The 25,674-nt window shown below is 44.5% G+C and overlaps 1 protein-coding gene across 1 annotated transcript in view; it reads right to left on the reverse strand.

Annotated features, from left to right (window-relative positions):
• Window positions 1-25,674, reverse strand: part of LOC107217864 (microtubule-associated protein futsch) — a 68,195-nt gene that overhangs the window by 21,349 nt on the left and 21,172 nt on the right. The window contains exons 3-6 of the mRNA XM_015655550.2: window positions 5,099-5,197; window positions 778-950; window positions 528-685; window positions 35-446 (exon numbers count right to left, since the gene is read on the reverse strand). Of these exons, the coding sequence (XP_015511036.2) occupies window positions 35-446; window positions 528-685; window positions 778-950; window positions 5,099-5,197 (842 nt within the window). The remainder of the gene's footprint in view (window positions 1-34; window positions 447-527; window positions 686-777; window positions 951-5,098; window positions 5,198-25,674) is intronic.

Here is a 25,674-nt window from a genome sequence, read left to right on the forward strand (position 1 = left end):
TAAGTTTTTCCCCCATTGCTAAACAGGTACTCACCACCAAATTGCAAAAGAAATGTCCAATCTGGGGGTAGACGTGCATTTCCTGTTTCTTCCGCAAGACGCTCGACATACCGCCGATGTTACTGTTGTTAACTCTGGTTAGAAGTACCGCGTCGAGGCGATCCAAGTGCCGGGCGAAGTCCCAGAAGCAGGCCTTCCGGGCGAAGCCACCGTCGACTAGCATATTGAACCCGTTTATTCCAAAGAGGGCAGCGTCACCCTGCCCGCCGGGGAATACGTAGAGAGTTGGGTGGCTGAACCGGATGTTACCGACGACATCCGACGGCTCCATCAGCTGATCCAACGTCTGGGCAATTAGATACTGTCCAACGTAATTTGTGAAGCTTGATATTGCCGGAACCCCGGCGGTGAGAACGTCATCTGGATTTACTCGAACTCTGCATGACCTGCGGATCACGAGTAACGGTAAGTAATTTTCTCATCCGGGAAACTCGAAACTTCTTATTTTTTTTGCCGGGACCACCAACCTGGTGCAGGCTTCCTTCGACAGTCGTGAAGTCGTCCAGTCGCCGACACCCGCGCAATGTATGTCAACGGTGACGCTGTTCTCGTACGCGCGAAGAACCCGCTGTACCTCATGCTCGCCGAAGGCGTCCAAGAAGTCAGCCAGGCTGAAGGTTCCATCCTGAGTAAGGGGGATCGGTCGTTAAATAGTTGATGAGAAATCGGCGAATCGGTATCGCGAGTGTGCAACTATAAAATGTTCATATCACGTACCTGCAGTATCCAGGAACCGTTTCCGCTGAACGTATAGCCGGCGTGAATGATGTGTCTATGTTTGGTAAAGCTGGCGAGGAGGTTGCGGATACACTGAAGCAGTGTGTTCGTCTGCGGGTGTATCAGCACCTCCGTCACGAGGTTCTCCGTCGCGTACTGAATCAGTCGCTCACCTGAAACGGATCAAAGGTATTTTTCACCTCCGTGTAACAGGCCGATTGATAACACCGGCAGTTCAAGACTACACTCTGATATTTCAAAGACCCGGAAAGTAGTGAGGATTCGTGATGAAAAACTGAATTGAATGGGTGTCGACGTCAGAGGCGATGGAAGATTAAGTGGATTTCAAAGGGTAGCGACGTACCTATAGGTTCTTCGATCGAAAGGTCGGACGACTCGGCGGTAATCACGGATATCGTGTGTTACTATATAACTTGTACCTACTTCTGAAGAACCACGGTAAAATTCTTATTTCCTACTAAGTTTGCCTAACGTCCAGAACAAGGCTAAGAGTATTGATTGGAAATGATCGATAGTCGAATTGGGCTACGTTAGTACCAGCAATCATTACTTAGATATTGTTGGCTGGATATAAGCAAATACGTAGAATAATAGTAACAGTCAAACCTAGATAGGAGGAACGGAAATGTAAGCAAATGAGTCGTAAAATTTTACCCGATTGTACAGAATACGTGCATGATATCGTATACTTGAAATTGTAACCCACCCTCAAATATGTCGAATGTTGTACCTGTTTGCTGTGATTAATTTGTAGCTGCAGAAATAACCGGTATGCCGTTCCAAATCGATGTTATTGGTGACGAGTCGGTACGTTATCTAATAACTGCGATAAATTCTAATACTCGCTGTTCGGCGAGCGAGGATTCTCAACTATGAGTCAATTTGACGGTCGGACAACTGTATAAGGAATTCCGTATTAAATGTATAATTAAACAAGTTATCCTCTTCATCCACAAGAATTGAATGATCAAGACCCAGAAACCAATTAATAGAATTCTATATTTATAAAATTAAAGGGGCAGAATATGAAATATTGAGAAGAAAAATGAAGAAGGAACGATGATGAGAATGAAACTTGCTGACGGAGAGGAACGTGGCACATCGGGTGGATGAAACACCTACACGGTCCAATAACCAAGGCAGTACTGAACAATAATTGGCTATTAACCGAGGCTGCAGACGTTAAAGTATTATTATTAAACCGGTGATTCCTGGAGCTCATCAAGATTGATCATCGAACCGAGGTGCGAGCTCGAATCTGCAGACCGATCTACAGCTTATACCTGCTGCAGTGTTCGATAGTCAAACGTTACAGTGGACGATTAATTAATTCGCACGAACACAAGCAGCAAAACTTCTCGCGCGTAATTATCACCGGCTATTGTGACAACTCCTTGTCCCGATAGGCCACGGGTCGTATCGCGATAAAACAGGGGGAATCCCCGCCATCGCTATTTCGCTGAATACTGTAATATACAAGGGATGAATGAAGCTTGCAGTTTCGCCGGAACCTCATTGTGCCGCCACACTTCCGATCCAGACGAGACTCGGAACTTCCTCAAACAAGTTCCCAGCTGTTTCCTATTCCTCGATCCCATCTCCGTTATTCCCGCGGAAGCTTTTACGGCTTCTGTGTTAAAGGATAACTTCGAACAGTCTGCGGAGATCGCAGGCTCCGCCTCCTAAGTCTCTGTAATCTATCGCAATAAGTTGCGGCCGATTTTCTGCTTCGCGAAATTTATTCTCGCACACGTTTAAACGACGCTGTAAATCTGTCGCAAAATATCGGCTGGAGCAAGAGTATCGCGTCGTTAGCAACAGGCTTTAAAAGAACATTGTTTAATTATTCAGTATTCATGTCGGGTTTCCGCCATCACTGTATTTCTGTGTTCGTACATTCGCAGAACTTATTATTTCACTGTCGAAACAAGGTTCGTAATTTTCCACAAAATCGCGGAATCGCGATGACGAGAAATTCTTCGAAAAAATATATCACATTGGCAAAATATTTCAGCTGTTTTAAACATAAAAAGAACGAAGTGTTATTAGGAATACCGAAGAATCGCCCGAGTTGTGAAAGAGATAAACGTTGTGGTTGCAGACGAACGGATGCCGGGAATGCGTGAAAACGATACAGGGGAATAAAAGTGGGCTTCTGCAATAACCCGACGGCATAATGGGTGAAAAAATGTTTGCAACCTTGCGGGCGTATGGCGTCTGCAGCACGGGAGTTTATATTTTTCTGTTCTTCGAGGGATGGAGTGATTGTATTATGCGACATGCACATCGTACGTTTAACGTCGCCAGGCGAGTGTCAATTGAGATGTGCAAATACGTGGCAATATTTGCTAATATGCGACAGGAATTCGTGTTTCCTTTTTCTAACGATCCTACACGATAATTTTCTTACCAATTGAATTTCAATGACTCGAATAATATTACGAACGACGATGGATCGATGGCGTTCAGAAAACGTGATCCGGTCAACATCGTACAACCGTAAAATTACGTTGGACGAAAGTTCAGTATTGAGAGAAAAGAGAATCGGGGTAAAGTACGTTCGGCTACCGCATAGATGGATTTTGTGAGTACGGAGGCTTTCGAGTTACCTGTAAATCTTTTTATCCCCTTGGTCCTTTGAAAGGTTGGGTATATGTTGTACGATGCATATTCCGGGGCGAGGCATGGCATGAGATTGAATTTAATATTGCATCAAGATTTCCCCAATGCTCAAGGCGTATAGATGTATGAGGTATGTACACAATTTCGAGGACGTGTAATATTATTGAGACGAATATACGAAAGGCCGCTGCGAAAGGGTTACACGTCATGTCGTATTGATCGATCCCCGGTCCAATGGGATTTATGAATAATAATTACCATGGGATGACATTGAAATTAGTAAACTAAAATTTTTGGAAATATAAAAATGCAGTTCAATTTTATCCGCATAATTTTATGAAAGTATTGGGGGTTCAACGTATTTGACAAAATTTTGTTATTCGAAATTCGTCACCTAATTCGAACGAAAATTAGAAAGTTTGGCTGCTAGTTTCAGCCTCGTTACCGTGGGAATAAAAACGATTGTTAAAGTCGTTTCGACTTCTGCAGTCCGATCGAGATAAGGATTAACTTTAAAGATACTTCGAATAGATTGGCTATTGTTGAACGCCATTTAAGTATTCCACAATGTCCTTTTTTTCGTCCTACTTTCTCGTTCAATTCGTTTTTTTCTTTGTACTCCTTTTTTGTATTCTACGATTGCAAAACGTACGTCGCAAATTCAGCCAGTTGCCGTTTGCGAAACGTTGAACAGCGCGAATAGACGGATATACCTGGCTAATTATGACGCAACCCGCCGTTCTTTTCTTCCTCCGAATTGTTTCTTCTTCGTCCTTTTTCTCTTCACCTCTCTCACTCTCTCTCTCTTTCTCTCTCTCTCTCTCTCTCTATTTCGCGCTAAGCCGGTGAATATGGAATGACTTCACTGTGTATTTTTAGTTCGCCTGGAAAGCGTCCGTCGTGTAGATGTAATATTCGTAAATTCATGAAATAATTACGGAGATACCGTGGCGTATTTCGCTCTCCACTTTTCGTTTGACGAGAAATTTCCCGTCCCGATATTTACGCACTCGAAAAGTTGTGTGAAACGTAATGAAGAAATTTCTGGGACCACGAGTCTTGTTGTTATTAAATAATGTTATTATTATACCTACGTTTGTGTTGCGTCAACGCCAATCGCTCGTTATAACGACATGTGTAAACCCAGGTTTAATTTCGTAGTTTGTAAGCACTTCGCGGCGATATATTGTGCATGTATAATGTGTATGTGTATTGCATACAATACCCGGGTAGTATAAAAAGCTCAGGAAGTATACAGCAGACTGGCTTTTGGAAAAAAATTAATAGCAAAGTAAAGAAGGAGAAAACGAAGGAAGAAAAAAGAACCATAAAATTTTATACTGTAACGAGGTAAGTAATAAGATTCCGAGGTGATTTATAACCGTCGTGCGAGAAAAACACAGAAAGTAAAGGCATAAATTTGCCTAATAAACAATTTTAAATTCTGGGTAAACAACGTACGTATACCCAATACTCAAAGGTACCACAATTTATAATATTAATGTTCAAATTCACCTGCGACATTACTTGGATTATTTAAACGAGGCTTTACGGGTGATTGATTGATTTATTAAAATGGAATAATAAATGCGCGGCGTTCGTTCGTTCATGAACAGTCGGGTACCCAGATTCGTCGACAAAATCCGCCCAATAAGTCGTTTCAATACTTTTGTCTTACCATTTCGGGCTTCTTCTCCTTCCGGCGCTTGTGTAACCAAAGCCTGCAATTCTTTCTCCAAGTCCACATGACAACTATCTTTATCCCACGAAAGGAATCCTGAAACAGAGAGAAAAAAATCCATCCGTCAATATTCATGCCCATAAAATACCTTAAAAATGTCTACGCGTGTCGATGTCGTCGTATTATTTGAACGAAAACGATTTCACCGCGTGAATAATTTTCCTCACTTTCATTCGCGCAATAACACCGATTCCTTACAGATTCATATTCGATATACTATCTGCGAACGTCATTTCGCTGATGAATCAAAATTCCAGTTTGATCGGAGGCCCAAAATCATTCAAGCTGATCGCGGGAAAAATACGATAAGACGATATAGAAAAGTACCTGTATTATACTCAAGTTGTTCGCGGTTGATGTTTTTTTTCTTTTTTAGTCTTTTTTTTTTATTATTCTTCTCTTCAAGTAAAGTGTCGAAAAAAGAGTAAGTAGGTATTCTTGGTGAAATTCGCGCGGAGCCTCACGGATGAAGCGAGGATCTCAAGCCGGCACACAATACGATAGATCTTGAGTGCTCTAAATTCAACTCGGCACTTGCGAGTACAACGCTGCTGGGTAGGCGAAGCGGAAGAATAGAAATTGGCAGGCTTATCGAACCCTTGGCAATTACCCGTTCCCGTGCGAACCTACATTTCTCTTCACTGTTTGCGGGCAGACGAACGAGTCCGATAGCAAGGCGCGGCTTCCTTCGATCATTTCTATTATACGCTAGATACGACGATTTTCTCCTTAGACCTACGGGTTCTATAGATCCTTAGGTGTGATAAGGAAGTGAAACTTTGTAGAGCAATAATATATGTACGAGTCGATTAGCCTTTGGGCGAAATAAAAAACGAAAAGCATTTAGTGTTGAATTTCGATTCATCGTGTGCAGGTACGCAAACATTTGATTAAAACCTGAATTAAGTGTTGGATAATTTTCGAAAAATGAGGGTAGGAATGTAAGGTATTTTTATACTTGTTAGCCACACGCAGGTTTTAGTTGTGAGTTACGGGGGCGTAAGAAGTTGAGAGTAAAAAGTTTGGGACGAGATTTTTACGGTAAACACGGGGATTGAGAAACGCGAAAAAAGCAAAAGAAAAAAGAAAAAGGAAAGAAAGTAAAAGGTGAAAAAAATTAGTGGAAAAGACGACGGCAAGGAAGAAAGTTTGAGGCTCAGCCAAGGGGAGGCCCCGATTCTGCGGCACTCGGTTCAGGGATCGATAGATTGCGGGCGTTGAGCCACGTGATCATCGCTGTATAAGCTCGCTGCCAAAAACTGGGAATGTCCGTTGGATTCTCTCCGCTTTCGCAAACCCCTTTCCTATAGCTTTTGCGCCTAACCGAGCCTCCGCGGGAACAAAACCCGATAGCAAATACTGATTTCCGGTTGCAGGAAGTGATCCTTGCTTGACGAAGGAGAATCGCGCGATAACGACTACAACCGAGTCGGCGTAAAGCTTCGCCATCGCGGCTAATTTCACCAACAGATTGCAGTTCGAACCTCGTCCAGACCTTTTACCAATCAACTGTAATTACGACTATTACGGATGTGGAATGCTGCGCGCTGTGCAGCTCGCCATAATTTTATTCCATTATTTTTTATACGTAGGAATTTATCAGGATCAGAGAATAGAAGGATCGTAATATCGAATTTGAAAAAAAAACTTGGAAATGCAGGAAGTCGAAGCATAGGAAGGTCAAAATGTGGATAAGGAAGGTATAAACGAAAACCAAAAATACAAAACGATTATTTTGGCAAAATTTTACGTATAAAACGGATCGTCGCGTTTTTTAAAATCCTATATTGTGACCCTTCGATTCGTTCTACTCGTTTTACATTTCCACCATCACCCTTTATTATTCAACCGAAAGATTTGGTTCAGCCAGGTGTTTAAAATTGGAGAAAATGGGATTGGGCAAGTCGGGAGAACTTATAATTTTACCGAAACGACTGAAATTGCCGGGTAGATTAATTGTTCGTTGATTGCAAAAACGGGGTAAAGGAAAAAAGAAAGGAAAAAAAAACGGAGAAAAAAATCAACCCTTTCACGACGAACCAATTTACGAATGAACCTCGCAAACTTATAGTCATACCCAGTATAACGAATAACCCTGTGATCAAGCCGTATTCTGGAGAATAACTTATTTTTAGCGTCCGACGCGATCGTCCAGGGTCTACGAACCCAGCTGCATTTTACATTGCCGTCTCATTTTAACGAGTAAACTAATTGGAATATAAATAATGCGTTTCAGATGTATTCAACCGTGGTTATAATATAACACAAAACCGAGTCGAGCGAGGCCGCTAATTAGTGCAGAAGAATAAATTCGCATTAGGTAGGTGAAACACGAAGGTTCGGGGCGCGACGTACCCACGTTTTATCATTGTTAGTCCCCGCACAGCCGGCGGTGTTGGGAATAATTGATAACGCAATCAATTTAAGAGCGACGTGAAATTCGCCGAAGGAGCGGTGGAAAAAAGCAATAACTAAAAAAAAAAAAAAAAAACTAGATGTATTACGTTTTCATCGAGTAAGTGTTAGTCTTCGTTTTTCCTCACCTCTTCTTACTTTTTCTTCTTCATCTTCTTATTATTTCCCAACTTTTTCCAAACGTTAATTATATCAAAGGATCGTGTATACGCTTTTTTTATCGACTCGCGTATATCACTGCATCGCCATATATGTATCGTCCAACTTTCTTTCAATAGAATCGATCGAGAATACAATTTTCCGACGATTCGGCTAGCTTTCGAGTTAATCCAATCGACAGAGTGTACGCCGGTCGCAAAGCTCGGTGTATAGACCGAAAAAAAAAAAAAAAATATCCCATTTCCGTTTTGTTTAGACGTCGTGCGAAGCGAGAAAAGATCCTCCTAATCCCTCTCGGACCTTTTCGCACTTTTTCCCGTTACGGTTTTTCCTGATTCGAAGGACCGCACCCATCCAGTTTTTCTCACTTCTTTTTCCGCAGCGGTAGAAATATAATTTTTTTTCCTTTCTCTCTCTCTCTCTCTCTACCGACGAAATGACATCGTCCTCCCTCGCGTCTCGGTTAGCGTAGCGTGAAATTTTCCGCAGCACCGAGTCCCGTGGCTTGTCAGGGTGTGAGGTACATGATTAAGGTATTCCGACGAAAAGTTATACACCCAGTACAGGCAATGTGTACGGAGGTCAGGGGAGGAGCGAATCCCGTGGGACGAAACGGGCGCATGGCCCGAGGGTGACACACCCTAACCTTAACGCTTTAGAAGACAGTCTGCATATAAACACGCGTGTATATTGAACCTCCGAAAGTGTTAGTTACGATGACATTCTCAATGGGATGTAGGTTAGCGTTAGATTAACCTGTCAAAGGTCGTCTATTCAGCCTCCCGCGTTCTGTTTGACTCCTGTTTTAACGGCAACAAGCAATGCGGAACGTAGGTGAGCGTGATGGATTCCCGACGTCGCGATGCCAGAAGATCAAAATTTCATCCTCCCTTGATTATTTTTATTTTACGAAGGTTGGAAGAATCGAGCGAATCAAAATTCAACTCGAATATAAATATGTATAAGCGTAAAATAACAATGTAGCTAATAATCGTGAAGACTTAATAATACCAGCCGGACCTTAGGCGCCGACTTGTGTACAAACGCGTTTGCAGGAACAGGCCGTATTGATTCCGCGGGTGGGTTAATGCTATTCCATTGTGTGCCTAACCGAGGACCAATCAGAAACGACCGGTGACCGAGGCGAGGATTCGAGCCTCCAAGCTACGGCCTATAGCCTGACTTGAGGGGGTGACTTCGGGGCGGCCGGCGATCACGGAGCTTTAAAAAAACCAGCTGTTAAAGCAGACCCTGCGGCACGTATTATACAGGTCGAACAGTGTTGACGTACGAAACAGCGACACGTGACGACGGCCCAGTTTGAAAGGGACTCAGCGAATTTTATTTTTCACAACACACGGAGTTCGCTTGTCTATCCAGCTGGCAATTGCCTCTGCTTTTAAAACTCCCAGGACCAATTGGCGTTGGTCGCCATAATAGAGCGGGACGTTTAACGCCAAGGAGGGAGTGGAGCACTGGGTCGGTGACTATGTGTCTGCCCTCCTGTGCTCGCTTCGGTCATGTAAGTAGCGCACCTTTGAGGTTTCCTCAAGCAGCCCGCAGCCCCGGAGAAACTGAGGATAAGATTCTAGCCCCCTTCCCCGTCTGTCACTCGGGGCTAAGGCTAAGGTCAAGTCCGAGATAATGCATCGCATGCTCCGCGGGTCCGAGGCGCGATTAATTACTGTATAGGAAAAAATTTATCGCGACCTCCCAAGATCGGGAATTATCGCACAACGCGAGTGGTGTGTCAGACAGTCGAGTACCTACTGCGGAAGTCATTAAAGCAGCCGAATTGGAGCCCGGTTAACCGACTGTCAGGACTTTATAGGATGTCAAACAAATCGTTTTGCCGGATTAGAATTTGATTACACGTGATACTGCGGGTAAGTATCAGCGAACGTCGATCCAAAGAATCAACGGTGGCTTGAATTCGGGCGATTTGAGTTCGTGCATTAATGGACGGAACTCCAGGTTGCCGAAGAGAAGACCCATGTTCACCGGTATCTGGAGAAGTTCGTACCTGCATGGAAACTGCTGTGCGAGCGTAATCATCGGGGGTTAATCAATCCGTAAACTTTGCAAAGCCGCAATTCCATTAGCCGGTGTTTTAGACTGCTATTATACAGGGAGCACCGGTGAACGGTTGACCTGTCTAGTAAATTGTCAAAATTGTTTATCCCGACAATCGAGTACGCGGGTCTGTTGCGGGTTGGGTACACGTCGAGAACCCGAGGGACGAATATTTTCTGGGTCACGAACGTTGAACGAAAGCCGGCCGCTCCGCGGTCCGATTTTAGACTCATGGTAAGTTAACAGTTCGAACGATTCCAACAATTCGAAACCATTGCCACCGCAGGATCGGGTCTTAGAAAGATATCGAATGATCAGGGGACTTGGGGAAGTTTGCGTCAAGTGCGGTTGAAGAAAATCGAGTCGGAAGGATTTTTCAAATTGCTTCCTCAAAAGTTTTCAAAAGCCAAGAATTCCGAGTATTCCATGTACGGGTATGCGTTCTGCATTATGAAAGGGGTTAAACGTCGGGTGAACGGAGCAGCCTCTCCGTTTCCCGTTCCTAAAACTGGCAGTAAATTAATCCGTCACGCGTTGCTTCCTCGTCCTCGTAAGTTCACTATCCGAAATTCATAAGGCGCTGGTGCGGCTGCGCGAACGTGTCACGCCTCCAATGAGGTACAAGGCACAGACACCTTGTCCGACAAAAGACGTTCCGCGGAATTGTGCAGAGTTCTCAACGAGACTCGCAGTTATCGCTTCCAAGGTATTCGGATTAGTATAAGAGCATGCGCGTACCAAGGTTATACAATAGCTTCACTGACTGACGGTATTGTCTCATTATTATAAGGATAAAAATAACCTGTCGGGTGCAACGATGTGGATACGAACTGTCACTGTCAGTTGAGCCGAGACAAAAGCTCGAGCTGAATGCCAAGTGAACGTTGTGACGTGCGTCTTTCCCTTATTCGAACTTTCGCATCGACGAATCAACGGCGATACGCGAGGCGGATGGATGTCACTGAAACATCGTTCTTATCATTCGCTGCGAAGGTCGCGGATTTCACCCCCTTTGTGCCGCTCGTGTCCATTGAACGCGGGGTTAATCAGCATTCGGTGATCGGTCGAGACGAGCGATTTCACCGATTGTGGCGTAGGTCTGTGTTCCATCGAAGAAATTCAATCTGCGAGAATCGTTAAGTTGATGGACGAGCCTTGGAGACCCGTCGAACCTTGGCTCAACTTATCTATCTACCCTTCCAGTCACGACGGGTAAAAAGTTCTCGAGTTAATGTCTCACAGGTTCGCAACGAATCGTCGAAACACTTTGAAAAAAATGGCCGCGATGCGAGTGGCGAAAATTTCGTGGCCTGTGCAAATCCAGATCGTTACACCGTGGGATAGTCCTACAGAATGATGAATAATAAAATTTCCATTTCGAGAAAATGGAGTTACGAACATCGCGTGGCTGTCCCGTCTCGGTTCCATCATAACCGCAGACAATGAGATAGGAGGAATGTTAATGCGCGGATGTTTCGGTAAGATATAACGGCGGTCTATACTTCATGCCGTTTTATCGAACGCCCGGATGAGTGCTTCTCCTGCAGGATCTCGACTACTGCGAACATCTATAACTTCTCGAGTCTCGGATTTCTTTGTACAGTGGAGCTCTTTCCCGGCGTGAAATAGCGGGCCTCCCTTCCATCCTCGCGACTCGTGTCTTTGGTGATCGAATGCCGACCCTCGAACCACCATCCACTCGAAAAGCGTCACCGTGAATGGCTCCGACGGGACGCTTCAGCTTCCCGTTGTTCGTCGTCGAGTGTTGATCCTTCCGGAATCCGTAACCATGCCACGGGATCGGAGTTATTCTAAGGGTGTAGGATCCTCCCGACGTTTAGAAGGAAAAACCCGGGTCAATCCGGAATTGGCACTTTTGTGGGATTCGCAACTCTGCTGTTTCTTCCTCTTTCCCTTCTCCTCATGATCGTTCCTTTCTCATTCTCGTCTCGATATCAAGCTCGAAGTGGAAAGTTTCCCCCTGGCTTGAAATGTGACATTCTTCCTTGAGGATACAGGGTTGCGTAATATCCCTTTAAATTTGAATAACATTGTACGAATTCTTCGTCGCTGTTCGGACTATCGCAAACAATTGTAGATACGCCTTTTTTTTTACGACCGTAGACACGGAGTTGATTCACTGGCTGGGGCATCACGTGGTTTCTAATCAAGTCCAAGGTTTAAAAATCTTCCAAATTCGCAGTGCAGTGACACAGGTATCGTAATGCAAAGTGACGGCAAGTCGGGTGAGATAAAAGTCTGCGAAGCCATTCAGAGTGACGTTTGAGTTACCCGACGTGTTTCTCAACTTGGGAAAGTTTCCCGGAGAATCTTGAAGCGACAGAGTCAGAGTTTTACTCTTGATTTTTCGCTCGGCTCGAGAATTAGATAAGACAGTGACAGTCTGGAATTCGGTATTAACTTTGTTGCCGACGGATAGGAGAATAGCAGCCGCACCCCAAGCATCATGTGATACACGTGTAGATGGCCTCGCCCTTGAAGAATGACAAGCACTTTTGAAACTTCATTTACTGCACCGTCTCGCAATCAGCGCAAAGTATATCAAATGTTTATTCATAACGTTCAATTTCAATCTCGAGGACGCATTCGAGGGTCCTCCAATTGTCTCGAACTCTTCCCACCCGAGTTACAGAAGACAAATTCCCCTCCGATTCCAAACACCAAGCGGCAATTATTCATACGCAAACTAACCGCCCGGTCCCTTCACAGCCCGAATTCTCGGTGGTATAATCTGTAGGTACTACAGAAGTTAGTGTACCTACACAGATCTGCGGTAAACTTGGAAGAGCGAATAGAAGCGATGTAAGACTCGTCGGAACATTCTCAGAAGTCCTCGATCAGCCTCCGCAGCCTCGAATTCATCATGGCGGCCGAAACTCGGCGGAAGGCCCGTCAACTTCGTCGCGTCTCAAATATGGCGGTGACGAAGGTTGTCAGCTGCGGTGTGAGTTATGCAGAAACGGAGAAATTCTCGGGGATTTTGACTCCGCGTTATTTCGTGGATATAAAAATGGAAATTTTAGGTAACAGGGAAAGCAGGACAGGGAGGGTGGAAGGAAGCCGGGCAGGATTCGTCGGACGAAGCTGCGTCTCGCCTATTTGTCTCGGCGGATTGCCAAAGTATACCTATGTATTATACCCTACAGGCTGCACGAATGCCGGGTCTTATCGAGCGATCATCGAGCACCCTGCAGTCCGTTGGAACGAGTTCGCGATGCAGTCGCGATTTTTTCGCATAAACCGCGTCGCGTCGCGGGGATAAGTTCGGTTGAAACGTCGTTAACCCGCTTTCCAAATCTCTTGACGAGGTATGGAAAGTACGTACGTATTTTTCTACAGTCAGGTCAAGTAAGAGTCTGATTGCGAAGAAGTATTAAAAGAGGCTGGAAATGACTGCAACTTAGAATTTGTGAAAAAAAAAAAAAAAAAAAAGCATATCGTAACCTTTCTGCCATTGTTGATAATAACAAGGTGTTTATAGACTTAGAATTGGTGTTTAAATATTTTTACCTCGATCACGAAAATCTTGTTCAATTACATGTCGTTTGACGATTAGCTTCAGTATTACTTTTGAAACCTTAACGTCTCTTTTCTTTACACGCACCATCCGCGCGTGTAAGTTGGATGTTTTTTTTTTTTATTCTCTAAATGAAAATCCTTAGTTTCTAGTTTCCGAGAAATTTTTGCTCTCTGGCAGGAGACCGACAACGATTTTCAGACTGTCCCTCCCCCGCTCCCCCGCGATCGGAATTCTAATCGGAAAGAGAACGAGTCCGAAAGAAGCGTTGATTCTTGCAATTCAGGCGTCGCGCGTCGCGGCGGCGCCGCCAAGGCCTCGAGGCAAAGTAATTAGTGTAAATGAATTAGCCCTGCAGCATCGGACCGGGCCTAGGGGTGTTCAGGGCGGAGGTCGTGACGTCACCGGGACCGCGGCAGTCACGTGGTATCCACCGCTCGCTTCTGGATCGATCGACGCAACACCCTGTCGCCACCACAGTCTAAGTATGTGTTAGTAGTATAAACCGTGCATCTCGGACGAGCTCTAAGGACGCCGGCATATCGTCGACACCTTGTTCCTTCGAATCATCGCCGAGTGGTTTTTTACACCCCTGTTGATTGTTACGAGAAAAGAGAGTTAGAAAATAAAAAAAAAAAATTAAAGAAAAATAAAAATACGTTCCCAGAGAAATCGATGAAAAAGAAAAAGGAATGTCGACGAAACTATGAATGATTTTATATCGCGTATAAAATAAGCTGCAGGATGACCTGCGGCTTGTTGGATTTTTTAATTTTGACGGCGTAGGTTTTGTAGGTATTATTTATTATTGTTGTAACGAATTTGTAACCACACCTCTTGTTTATACCGTTACCAATGCGTGTCCCTTATCGCATGTTCAATCATTTGTCTACGCATATAAGGTTGCTCAGCCAAAAGTCATTACTGTAAAAACTGTCGGTTTCGAGATTTATTGTTAAACAGGAGAACACTCGTTCCAATTATATCAATTTTTCACCCAATTTGTATTTGTTGCGTGATTTCCAGGCTCAACGTTTCCTCGTTACTGACGTAGAATCATTTTATTTCGTTTTCCCGCAATCTCGGAATACTGCCCTTGGTAACACTGGTGCTAGAAGTGGAATTGCATCGGGATCGATCCGGATATTAGATATTTCTTCGTGCGTGATCGTGCGAGCAGGGGATTAAAGCTTCGTCACGTATCCCGACAGTGCGTTATACGTAAACCCTGAATATTGTGTTACAGGTACACAGAGTTATTGCTTCCACGCAAATACTCTTTATATCCTAGTTCACGTCGGATAAAGTATCAAAGTCGCGAAAGGTAGATTGCGATGCACCCGCGTTACAGTGCTTTACAACGCCGATAAACGATCGACGGATTGCTCTGATCAAGTTTTGGGGTAAACAAGAATAAATGGGAGCATTTTATTGCTCCTATATATAAGCGGCTGTTTCACCGCACACCGCGGTATTCTAAATAACTTTTATAGATCGGATATATAATATATATAGTATGTATATATGCATGTGTACAGGGGAGATTGATAACTATATAGATATATTGTATATACATATATACGTATACATTGCGCGAGACGCACCCTGTGCGGGCGGAATGGCTTATTCGCATCCTCCCAAGAAGGGACGGGGCATTATTTCTTTCCTCCGGCCATTTCTCCTCGGTCTTGAACCTCCTTTCTCGAAACGACCCTCGACTCGAGAACGGCGCTCTTCTCGCTCGTCGTTGCGCACGCGATCGCGTATGAACGCGCGAATGTTGGGGCACGAGTCTCGTTCCAGACAGCGGAACGACCCACGGGGGTAAGACAATCGACAAATCTTCCCCGGTCCATCGAGGATTACGTAAAATCACCTTGGCGCGGTCTCAGTACTCAGCATCCGGTCGCTGCTGCACCGAATATTGTCCCGTGACGGTTACGTTGATAAGAAATTTCTGATACGTGGTCACAGTGAATGGACTCCGCCTCCAACTTTAATTGGTAAATTTGCAGATTATTTTTACTTTTTTTCTACAAACTTTTTTGGTAATACGAAACGCGCACCGTGTTTTCTCGCGGGTGTAAAACTAACTTCTTGTGTTCTGCGGCAGCCTCCTTAATAACAACGTGAATTAACACGAGTGAAAGCCACCCCCGCAAATGCGCGCGCGAACTCTTGACATCCGGAGCTTGCGAGGTGGATAACAGCTTAAAGTCGAGAGACAAGCGCGACCAGATAAGCGGGGCTATTTACGTCTTTTTGCGCACTTTACCAAGGCCGGGCTGCTCGCCTCAAAGTTTGTTAATTAGCCGGTCCCCAGCTTAATCATCGCGCTTTAAAGGAATTTCGTAAGCCACGCGGTACGGCGTCGGGATCTGAAATTTATTAGCGATAAACGAGGTTAAGGCTCGTTTAGCGTTACATAAAATCGAATAAAAAGTACCCGATAATCTCGTAAAAAAAAAAGGACCCGCGTCCTGTAACCGCAACCCCCGTTTGCGATGAATAAAACACCATTGATGTACCGTTTCAAATCACGGGCATAAATTGAATTGGTTTCGGATAGCCAGCTATACGCGTATGCGCTACGGATCGCAGGAATCAAGTCGCGCTACTCAAAATCACAATTACACCTCGACGAGTGATTCAGACTCATTTATAATCGGCCGGCGGTTGTTCAATCGCTGCAAGAAATAAACGAGACACCGAGAAAACGTTACGTGTTGTCGATCTGAAATTAAATTTGAATAGTTTGAAAAATACTCGGTCAATGATCAATGACGAAAACAATTCGAAATGCAGCTTGGGAGCAAGTTTTGGCGTAAATTCGGGGATCTTTTTATTCTAACTTAAGGACACGTCATGCGGTAATATTAGTGGACATTTAGGGATCGCGTGGATTCGGTCGAACTCGGTCAGACTCGACTGACGTCTAGGTCAAATTGATCAGAAGCCCTGAGCGTGATACTCGAGAAGCCGTGTCGCGGAAGTTCTCCTCCTAATGCTCACCACCCCTACTTTGTTGGCGATAGACGTTCGTTCTTTCGCTTGAACGATTAGATTTTTCCAAGCAACCCCGCTGTCGCAGTCGATTCTCAATCCCCGGGCCAATGCTTGAGAGAATAATCTCAAAGGCACGCCTCGAGGTATTTCATCATCAAGTGTCATTTACTGAATCGCTTGAAAATCCCGAAGAGTCGTTCCAAGTCGGTTTAATTGCCGTTTAAAGTCTCCGCGATGCCGCCTAAAGTCGTTACACAAGCAATCACGAGGAACTCGACAAAGTCGGTAGAAATCGTTGAACTTGACTCTCAAAACACGGCGAGTTGTCCGACATGAAATGCACGATGAAACTGAAGCTATATTTAAACTCTCGCAAACTGGTTTCAAGTTGTTTCAAGTTCTATGTCGGGACAAAAAACTTTCGAGTATCTAATTTGAATTTTAAGAAAACTCGCGTCGAGTAACTTACGGAGTAATGTAGCTTTGAAAACCAACTTGGATCGAGCTTCGCAAGTTCATCTCGAAGCGAGGCTAAGTAAGGTGGTCAAAAATTTGGCGTCGTCGCTACAGCCGAAATAAATGCGTGTAAATTATGCAGATATTCAATCTGCGGAGTGGCCCGAGTCTCTGGAGGATTCGTTTCTCGAGGTGTTTCGAAATTGTCTTATAAAGAAAATCGTGTTAGCGTAGAAGTTATCTCCTCCCCGTTCGCAGATCTCCGGAGTTCGCGTGAGGAGGACTCGTCAAGTACCAATACATGCGTATATATCTATACCTATATCCGGGAAATTTCAATTTCAAATACCGTGGAGAAGCAACGATTTTGCGACACACTCCGCGGGCCCATTTGTCTGAAGGGTAAAATGAAGCTGTTGACTGTTGAAATCGTTCGAGGCTAGGGAGTCACGACTCTAGAATCAATGAATTGAAACTATACGAGAGAGCGAGAGAGATTGCCGGTCGCCGGGATTAAATCATTTCCCACAATTTCGCGGGATAAATTATCGCGATTATTCGTCGAAGCGATATTCGTCGTTTAGGTTTAGGCGTAACGTGACGTCACGAATGCGGCGCGGCTAAACGAGCTTAGGGCGGGTCTCAAAGCGGTTTATAAATAAATTGTCTGAATATACGACGTGTACTTGTTCCCGGCGGGCTACGTGAACCGTGAATCATGAACGAGAAGAGGGATCAGCAGACATTCGACCATAGAGGGAACCTCTTTTTTCTCCTCTACTCCCCCTCTATCCCCTTTCCTTTTTCACCGGCGTTGCTTACGCCCCTACATTACGGTTCTGGAATTACACGCGAGGGATTTAGAGCCTCGACTTAGCTCCATCCCAAATGGAAAATGTCAATTCCCTCCCGATCCGGTTACCTCATACGTCGGTTTGAAATTTTTCATATCCCCCCCCACGTTACTTCCTGTAATACACGACACAGCGTATGGCCAAGCACTTTTAAAACTCTAAGTGATCTCAGTTTTTATAATACATCCATGAAATTCTTACCCTCTCGTTTCGTCAGGGATAAACTCGTTTAGACGTCAATTTTTAAAAAGAACCCCCCCGTCACTGTTCCCCCATTTTCTCTGAAACATGTCATTAACAATTTTACCCTTCAACACCGCGTATAACGGTATATATAATTGCGAACGTAACAAACTGCGATTATATAAATTCTCAATGTTCAATTAAACCCGCGAATATTTGGTGCATATTTCAGTCTTCTCTCTCTTCCTTCTTTTTCTTTTTTTTTCAAACTACGGGAGGATTGTTTAACCCAATTAGTCACCGTAATTAGTAGAATTCACCGGGGGCAGAAAATTCCCGTACACCGTGGCTATAACCGCGTTGTTACATTCGCTAAACACGCTGAAGGGGCGGCGTCGGATGAAGATAAAGTTTCTGCGGGTAAATCGGTGCGAAACTTTCGCTTTTCATTAAACCGTCGTCACGCGATTTCGCGTCATTTGATACTCTTCGCGTACCCAGCATCCCCCGCGCCTTTGACCCTTTGCTCCGAACGTCACCCTAAAATTTTCCCCACGTGATTATACATGTGCAAATACGCACCCTGGATCCTCTCACTCGCGATTAAACAGAAACGGAGAAACTCCGTCTATTTTTTCTTGCCCGTTCACGTTTCCTTTCACATTCTTTCAAACATTTTCCATCACTTTGCCACAATTTTGTTAGTTTTTATTTTTTTTTCTTTTATTTTCTTCGCTTCTCTTTTCGACTCGGAATGTTTCGTTGTACTCTTGAAACACTGCAGCCCGATGACACGACGTGTCGCTGCAGAGAGCTTAGGATAGGCTCGAGCTGTAGGTACGTGTAGAATAATAATAAGAAGAAGCCGGGCGTACGACTCGCGACACTTTATACTTCGCGGCTCTCCGCGCATATTGCCGAGACAAGAGATTTAAATTTATTACACTTGACCCTGCAGTCGGTTCTAACGAACGGGGTCAGTCGCAGGAATCACTTAAGAATTTTCTACAAGTCTGGAGGTCGATCAAAGGAAATCGAACGCTCGAGACTGAAGCTTAAAAGTTTCTCTCCGAAGAACCTTGAAGACAGATGCAAGTACGTGTAACCTGATACTCGAAATCACAGTTCGGAATGTATTCGAACAACTTTTAAACCGTTTCGCGTCTTTCTTCCGCTATTTGTCGTTTCCTTGCGGTAACGCAGCGAAGAATTGACGTGACTTTTGGGCGCGGATAAAAGTATTTACCGTTGTTATTCGAGGTACGGGAAAATGGTGAGAGCCGAGTAAAGTGCACTGCGGTGTTTACATAGGTGCAAAAGGTTTGTTCTGCTCCAGACACATGAGGGAATCAGCGATTAGTGAGTGGAAAGCACGGAGTAACCGTTCAGTGCGGTATAAATCGGTGTTTGTATTTCCCTCCAGATATCACCGAGTCCGTTCAACCACGTGGTTAGAAAAAATAAACCAGAACAGTGTGGGTGTTTCTCCATCCTGCGAACTGTTCGACTCTGCTTTTTAGACTGGAAATACTGTCCCGGTCGACAAGTTTATTCCGTCGTATAACCGAAGACTGTACCGGAAATCGAAGATGCTGTGTTCCACGTTTTTGAAATCGAACTTCCAAGAGTGAAAACATCCCTCGTTCTCTACTTTTCAGCGATGCCGTTGTTTTGAAATTCAAGTCTTACTCCTTTTAGAAATTAGAATATAAAAATCTCTTTTTCGTAATTTCGTTTGAAACCTTGTAACGATTCAGCAATTCACTGAGCACATCATACGATCCTTCAGTTTTCTTCTCATTCGTTCGCTTTTGGATCAGTAACTCGTCGATAAGACGAGTAACGTTGTAATTTTGCAGTAAAGAAAAGACGACGTTTATTTATTTGTTTATTGTTATTCATCGATAACGATTGCGTGACGGAAGGGAGTTTACTCGATTCTTTAAGGTTGACTCAGACTCTGCACCGTTTCCCTCAAGCCCCGAGGACATAATTAATGCAATACTTAATATCAGACAGCTGTGAAACGGATATGAACACTGCTGCAACACGAAAGTGTTGTTCATTGATGCGGGTCGGTGGAGGCCAACCAACACGTGGCAGCCGTTGACACACATTAATGAACTGTGCAGCGCAATTGCGGTATGCGGCGCGTAGTGAATTCGCCGCAAAAACCGATGAAAAACTGGCTTTCATCGTTCGTACAAAGTCAAAGTCGTGTTTGTCAAAGATTACGGTTTCTGCGCGATGCAGGCGTCACGATATTAACAAATAGTGCAGCGAAATTGGCCTGCACGGTTCGGAAATTTTTTTCAAACATCTTACAGATTTTTTTTTACGATCGTTGCGATAATTTGATGTTCGTGAAACAGTAAAGTAAAGTGAAAAATGTACGATACCTAGACTATTAACGAACAGACTATTGTTGCAATCACCAGGTAAGCAGTTTCCTTGTATCAATAACGTATAATCATTATACCGTAACAGTACTCAGTTAACTAAAATTTCTTGTTACCACACGTAAGTTTGATAGAAAAGAAAAAAAACATAAAATAAAGCTCATCGTACAATATACGTCTAATTGTCAGCACGTAGCGATAATATGAATTTAAGAATCTATCGATGTTTTAAATTGTCTCCGGAATACTAAGGGCAGTAAGGTTTGTATAAAGTACGAGAGGGGTTTCACCTGTCCATAAATATACATTAAGCACCGCGCAGGTATATCGAGGTGTATAAGAACAAACAGCGACGCTGAGGGGATAGTAAATTAATGGAGGTCGAGCCTGTGCGGCAGGCGTATGTCATTCCCCCGAGTCCCTTTACCAATGAATCACGCGATCGCGTCATCACAGGGGTTGTTAGGACGCCGATAACATTTCAGGATTCGCGTCTCTGGAAAATATAAGCACAGTGCAGCCCTGCAGGCAAAGGTTTCTCCCCCGGGAGCACGAGCCGTCTGTCCGCTGAATCATCGACCGTCTTCGACGCTGCCGGAAGTTTGCAGCCCGTAATTTCCACAGCCCTTGTATATATTTATTCAAGGAAAAAAATCCCACCGTTCCCCCGACTCCCTTCACCGCCGAAACAAGTACGCGGTTTCGGGGTATCTGGTAATCTACTCTCACCGCCCCGGGACAGTAGACGAGATATTAATTTCAGCCCCTTCTTGATTTCGGGAGTTAATTTCTTACCCTCGGCGCTCCTGAATCTAACGTTGAGGAATAGCGTGGCAAAAATATTTTGCATGCTAAAATCGGCAACAATTGTTAGCGAATATTCATTACCGATGTGTAAATTTTAGTCCGATTGCTGGTACATAAGCTGTTACACGTCGTACATAGTTGATGTAAAAACTGAAATCCAGCTTTAACACCGAGGTTTCTGTTCCTCTTCGGTGTTTTATTTTTTGTTTTTTCTTTTCTTTTCCTTTTGTATCTTTGCTCTGAACTCATCTTTTCGGTTTACAAGGGTTGATTTTTGCGTTTCTACCTCTCGACTCTCTTCCTGATGCCCCCCAACAATTCGACCATACGACGAGGTTCGCCTCGAACATTGAAAAGCAAATCGTCCTCCACGTCAAGAGCCTCCGCTAAAGCCGTCAGGGTCTTCCAACCCCTTCGTGAAGTCCGGGAAAAATATGCGTAGGCATCGCCGTGCGGTCAAGTGCGACAGGAGACAAGTGGGACCGTCGTGTCGGGTCGCGACAGACTCGCTCGTTAGTCCGCGTAATGCGAAGGTAAGAAATAATTGGGAGGGGTTGAAGAAGGACATCGCCTCTTCAATTTGTCTTTCGTAGCATGGGTGATCTGTGTAATTATACGGTTGTACGGACACGAGCCAAATAAATTGACAACAAAACTCCACCCTGATGTAAAAAAGTTTATCATGTCAAAATGATTACTTCGGAAACTCGTAGGTAGGTAATAACTGCGGCGAAAAAAATCTGAAACGAGTGTTTTCGTCCTAGTGCAAGTGTAACGACGATGCGTCTCGAGGGGCGCGTAATAAATGCAAGCAGTCACTCATCGAGTCCCCGTCTGCACGGTTTTCTCGACACGAAGCGCGGCCAAACCAAGCTGGGAATTTTGGTAGGGATAAAAATGCACCCCCTGTACTCTACGGGGATAACAAGAGTAATTGCGGAGGTAGTTTTCAAGGGGGACGTCAACGGGATGAAGAGGTAAGAATTCTGCTTCGCCGGAGTCCCGCGTGGCTAAGTTTAGCCGGAAAGTATAAGGTATGGCTTTCACGTAGGCGCAGAAAGAGAGAGAGAGAAAGATGAAAAGATAGAGCAAGAGAGATAGAGAGAGATAGATAGATAGAGAGAGAGAGAGAGCTCACGCGTCAATCCCCTAGCGGGAGTTGGCGTTTCTTGCTCTCCGTTTTTTTAACGGCGGATGCTCAGCGGCGAGATGCCTGCCATGCCGAGGCTGCATAGGCCACACCTATGTTTAGACTTTAGACACCGTCTCGCACACGTGTGCAGAGGTCCGTCATCCCCGAGTTATAGCTGCGGGACACGTGACCGAGACACATGCGAGTCCGTCCGCTTTTAACGCGCTTTAGCGTGTGCAGAAAAAGCTCCCTTCCTCATCCATCCCTCGGACTGCGATGCAGCGTGTAAACGCCGAGCAGCCATCCTCTGAGGGTTCGCTTTGTTTCGCATGTGGGTCAAAAGGTTTGCTTGAAAAATGCTGACGCCTTGCCTGGACGGCTGTCCAAGTCGCGATATGGGGAGAGGGAGGGAGGGAGGAACCCGGACTTCTGTTTCACCTTTTTCTCATTCTTATTGGTTCGTCTTCAGCTTCTTCTTCTTCTTCTTCTTCTTTGCCTCTTCGGTCTCAGCTCGGTTATCTCAACGGACCGATTTTTCACCGAGCTTTCTACCGACCCCCTGCAACAAAAGCTCGAGCTTCCGTGCCCAATAACCACTGATCGACTTCTGGGTTAAGCAGGTGCAGCGGGAATAGGATTTAAATGTAACTCTTTAGCAACTTGAAGTCTAGCTGAATTCCGAAGGCTCGTTGAGCCGCAAGCTCGTCTCTCGTTACACCCTCACGTTGGGGTTGAACGTCAGAAATCGTAACCTAAATTCAAACATGAACGGTGACGATGTTCAAGCTCCTTGAGAAATCCGTATTCTCCGAAACTCGATTATTACATTACAAGGTTTGAGCTTGTATTACAGTTTCGTCTTGACAAGATATCCTAATACAAAAGATCATTTTCCTCGCGACTCGTATAATACAACTGATACATGTACGACAAAAATCACCTCGCAAATACAGGATGAGAAAAAGTTTTTGCGTTCGAATTTACCGAGCTGATGAGAAATTACACCGGAAGTATCGAAAAGGAGGTAAAAACTTTTGCGTCACGATGCCTAGTTTTCCTCGAACACAAATGGACGCGGTCATGCTAATGGATTCGAGGAATCAATATGGCGATTGCCGTGGCAACGCCTTTTGCCTGCACGTGACGTAATTGGAGAATGGACAATATAGTTTCGATTGCCGACGAAAAAAAAACGGGCGTAGGCTGTGAATTTTCTTGATTGTGAATCGCTCTTCGTGTCATAGTTTCGACTCGTGCAATGGGAAAAAAACAAACAACATTTAAAAAAACGGATTGTTGCCGGGCAATTTATTTCCTGCTTTACAGCCGGATTTTCGCGACACCGAATGAAGTTTCTTGGGGTTTGGTGGCACAGTTTCATCCAGAAATCGCGGGATATTGGAACGGAAGTGGAAATGCAGGGTAAACTTTGCATATAACACTCGCAAATCCGGACGAAATGAAAACGTTTTCAAAGGATCGTATAGACCAGCTACGCCCCGTTTTGCTGGGCATGGAAATGGCCGAGTGCTGAAACAATGGATTGTGAGAAAATGTGTAACACGCCTCGGTGAACGTGATTATTTTCAAAAACCCATTGCAGCCAAGAGTTATGATATACCGTGTCCATGGTATTGAAAATGAACGGATTAAGGGATCTCCGGTTAGTTAAATCCGAATATAAAGTGTTCGGAATAATTTAACTTTTATAAACGGGTGAAAATGCACGAGTATAATGAAGTTACGATCAAAAGTCATAATCAAGTTGACGCAATGTACATAAAACAAAACCGATAAAATACAATCCGAGACACCGGATCTTGACAATTTTTAACGTTCTGATTACAAAACCTGTTCTAAAGTTCAAGGATTTTATTTCATTCGATGTTCACCGTCATCCTGAAGCAAATACGTGAATAAAAAAAATTCCTGGTGGCTGCATTACTCTTGTAAAAATGTGTATGTACATGTATAAATTCCATGTATAACTTCACCCCTCAAAAACCCGTCGAGAGTTTATCCTTTGCTTAAACTTCATCCCCCTAAAGCAAAAACGTATAAGCTACTCTAACTTCGTTGGTACATAGGCGTGCGGAGACGGCAACAGGCGTCGTAGTTTGATTATTATCATCTCCTTTGATTAAAATCAAGTTGCTTTCAGCTAAACCCACGATCTGGATGAAGTGATTTCGTTTTTCTTAGCTCCCCTGACGAATGAACGTTGCAACAATACGTACACGTAGCCCTAACAGAATTTAGACAGAAGTTGCCGGGCAGCTCTTTCGTATGCGACTCGTTCACCGATGATGACGCTACCGCCGTTCTTACTGCGTTTCGAGACTTATTAGGTCTTCCGGACGTGACGCGATTCTCGTTCTCACTCGCAGTGTTTTCAACACGACGCTACCAAAATACGCGCTTTACGATGAAATACAGCTGGTTTTCACCGCTGTCAACAGGAGTTACCCGAAGTCGAGGAATTACATGGTGCAAGAGGATTATCCGAAGGGATTGCGATTTCTGCGGTGAAATTTGCGCAACATCCGGATGTTTAATGCACGGTATTTCATCTTCCAAGCCCGAAGGATGGAAAAATCCGGTATTCCAAAGCCTCCGTGTTTCTCTGACACACAAACACCCTCGGGTAGAATTTCCAGACCGTCTGTCTCTCTCTCTCCCTCTCTCGAGGATTTGCGGTGACCTGACCCTCTTCATCGCCGGGTCTTAAGGACATCAAGTCTTGGTCTCGTCTTCGCTTTATCGTCCGGTTACCGTTAGCGCCTTCTCGCCTTGACGATACGTCTGAAATACGGCTTTGACGGATTACACAGTCCGTCAAGTTTCCAAATGATCGATTCTCGCCCGGTTTCTGGATCTCGATTTTCCCTCCGCGCAATTCATCCACCGCACATACCTGACTTTGTCTTATTCTTATTCCACGGTTGTAAGTAGAAAAATAACGACGAGGCAAACCGCGATATTATCGGTTCATCGGATTCCCGACATTATCTCGCAACGCCGCAAGTTCGTACCAAGTTTCACCAAATTATGTATACGATCTTTACCTCGTAACGAAGTTGGTTAGGATCTACCGAGCGTGCCGATCAAATTTCAAAGCATATTCCTCCTGAGGTTTGCATTAAGCTGCTGGTTGAACGTGGGGATTTTAATCAAATCAGTGAGCCACCTTACCGACGGTGCACCGATCAGATATAAACATCGCTGCAAGAAGATGGATTCACTTCATTCTCCTCCGTTTCATTCCCCTCGTTTTTCTTGGCTTCGATTCTCGGATTAATTATCGGAGAAGCACCGCACGAGAGGAATCGTTTTCTCTTCCGCTTACTTTTTTTTCCCTCTGATCGAGATGTAGACAGAAGCCCAGCCACTTATAGATACGCCACGTTTCTTTTTCCTTCTTTTTCTTTTCCTCATCTTATTGAGCTGGGAATGAGGAAGATAAGAAAGGATCTCCATTTCGTAGCCCGTAG

The sequence above is a fragment of the Neodiprion lecontei genome, chromosome 6 (assembly GCF_021901455.1).
Source record: "Neodiprion lecontei isolate iyNeoLeco1 chromosome 6, iyNeoLeco1.1, whole genome shotgun sequence".
Lineage (NCBI taxonomy): Eukaryota > Metazoa > Arthropoda > Insecta > Hymenoptera > Diprionidae > Neodiprion > Neodiprion lecontei.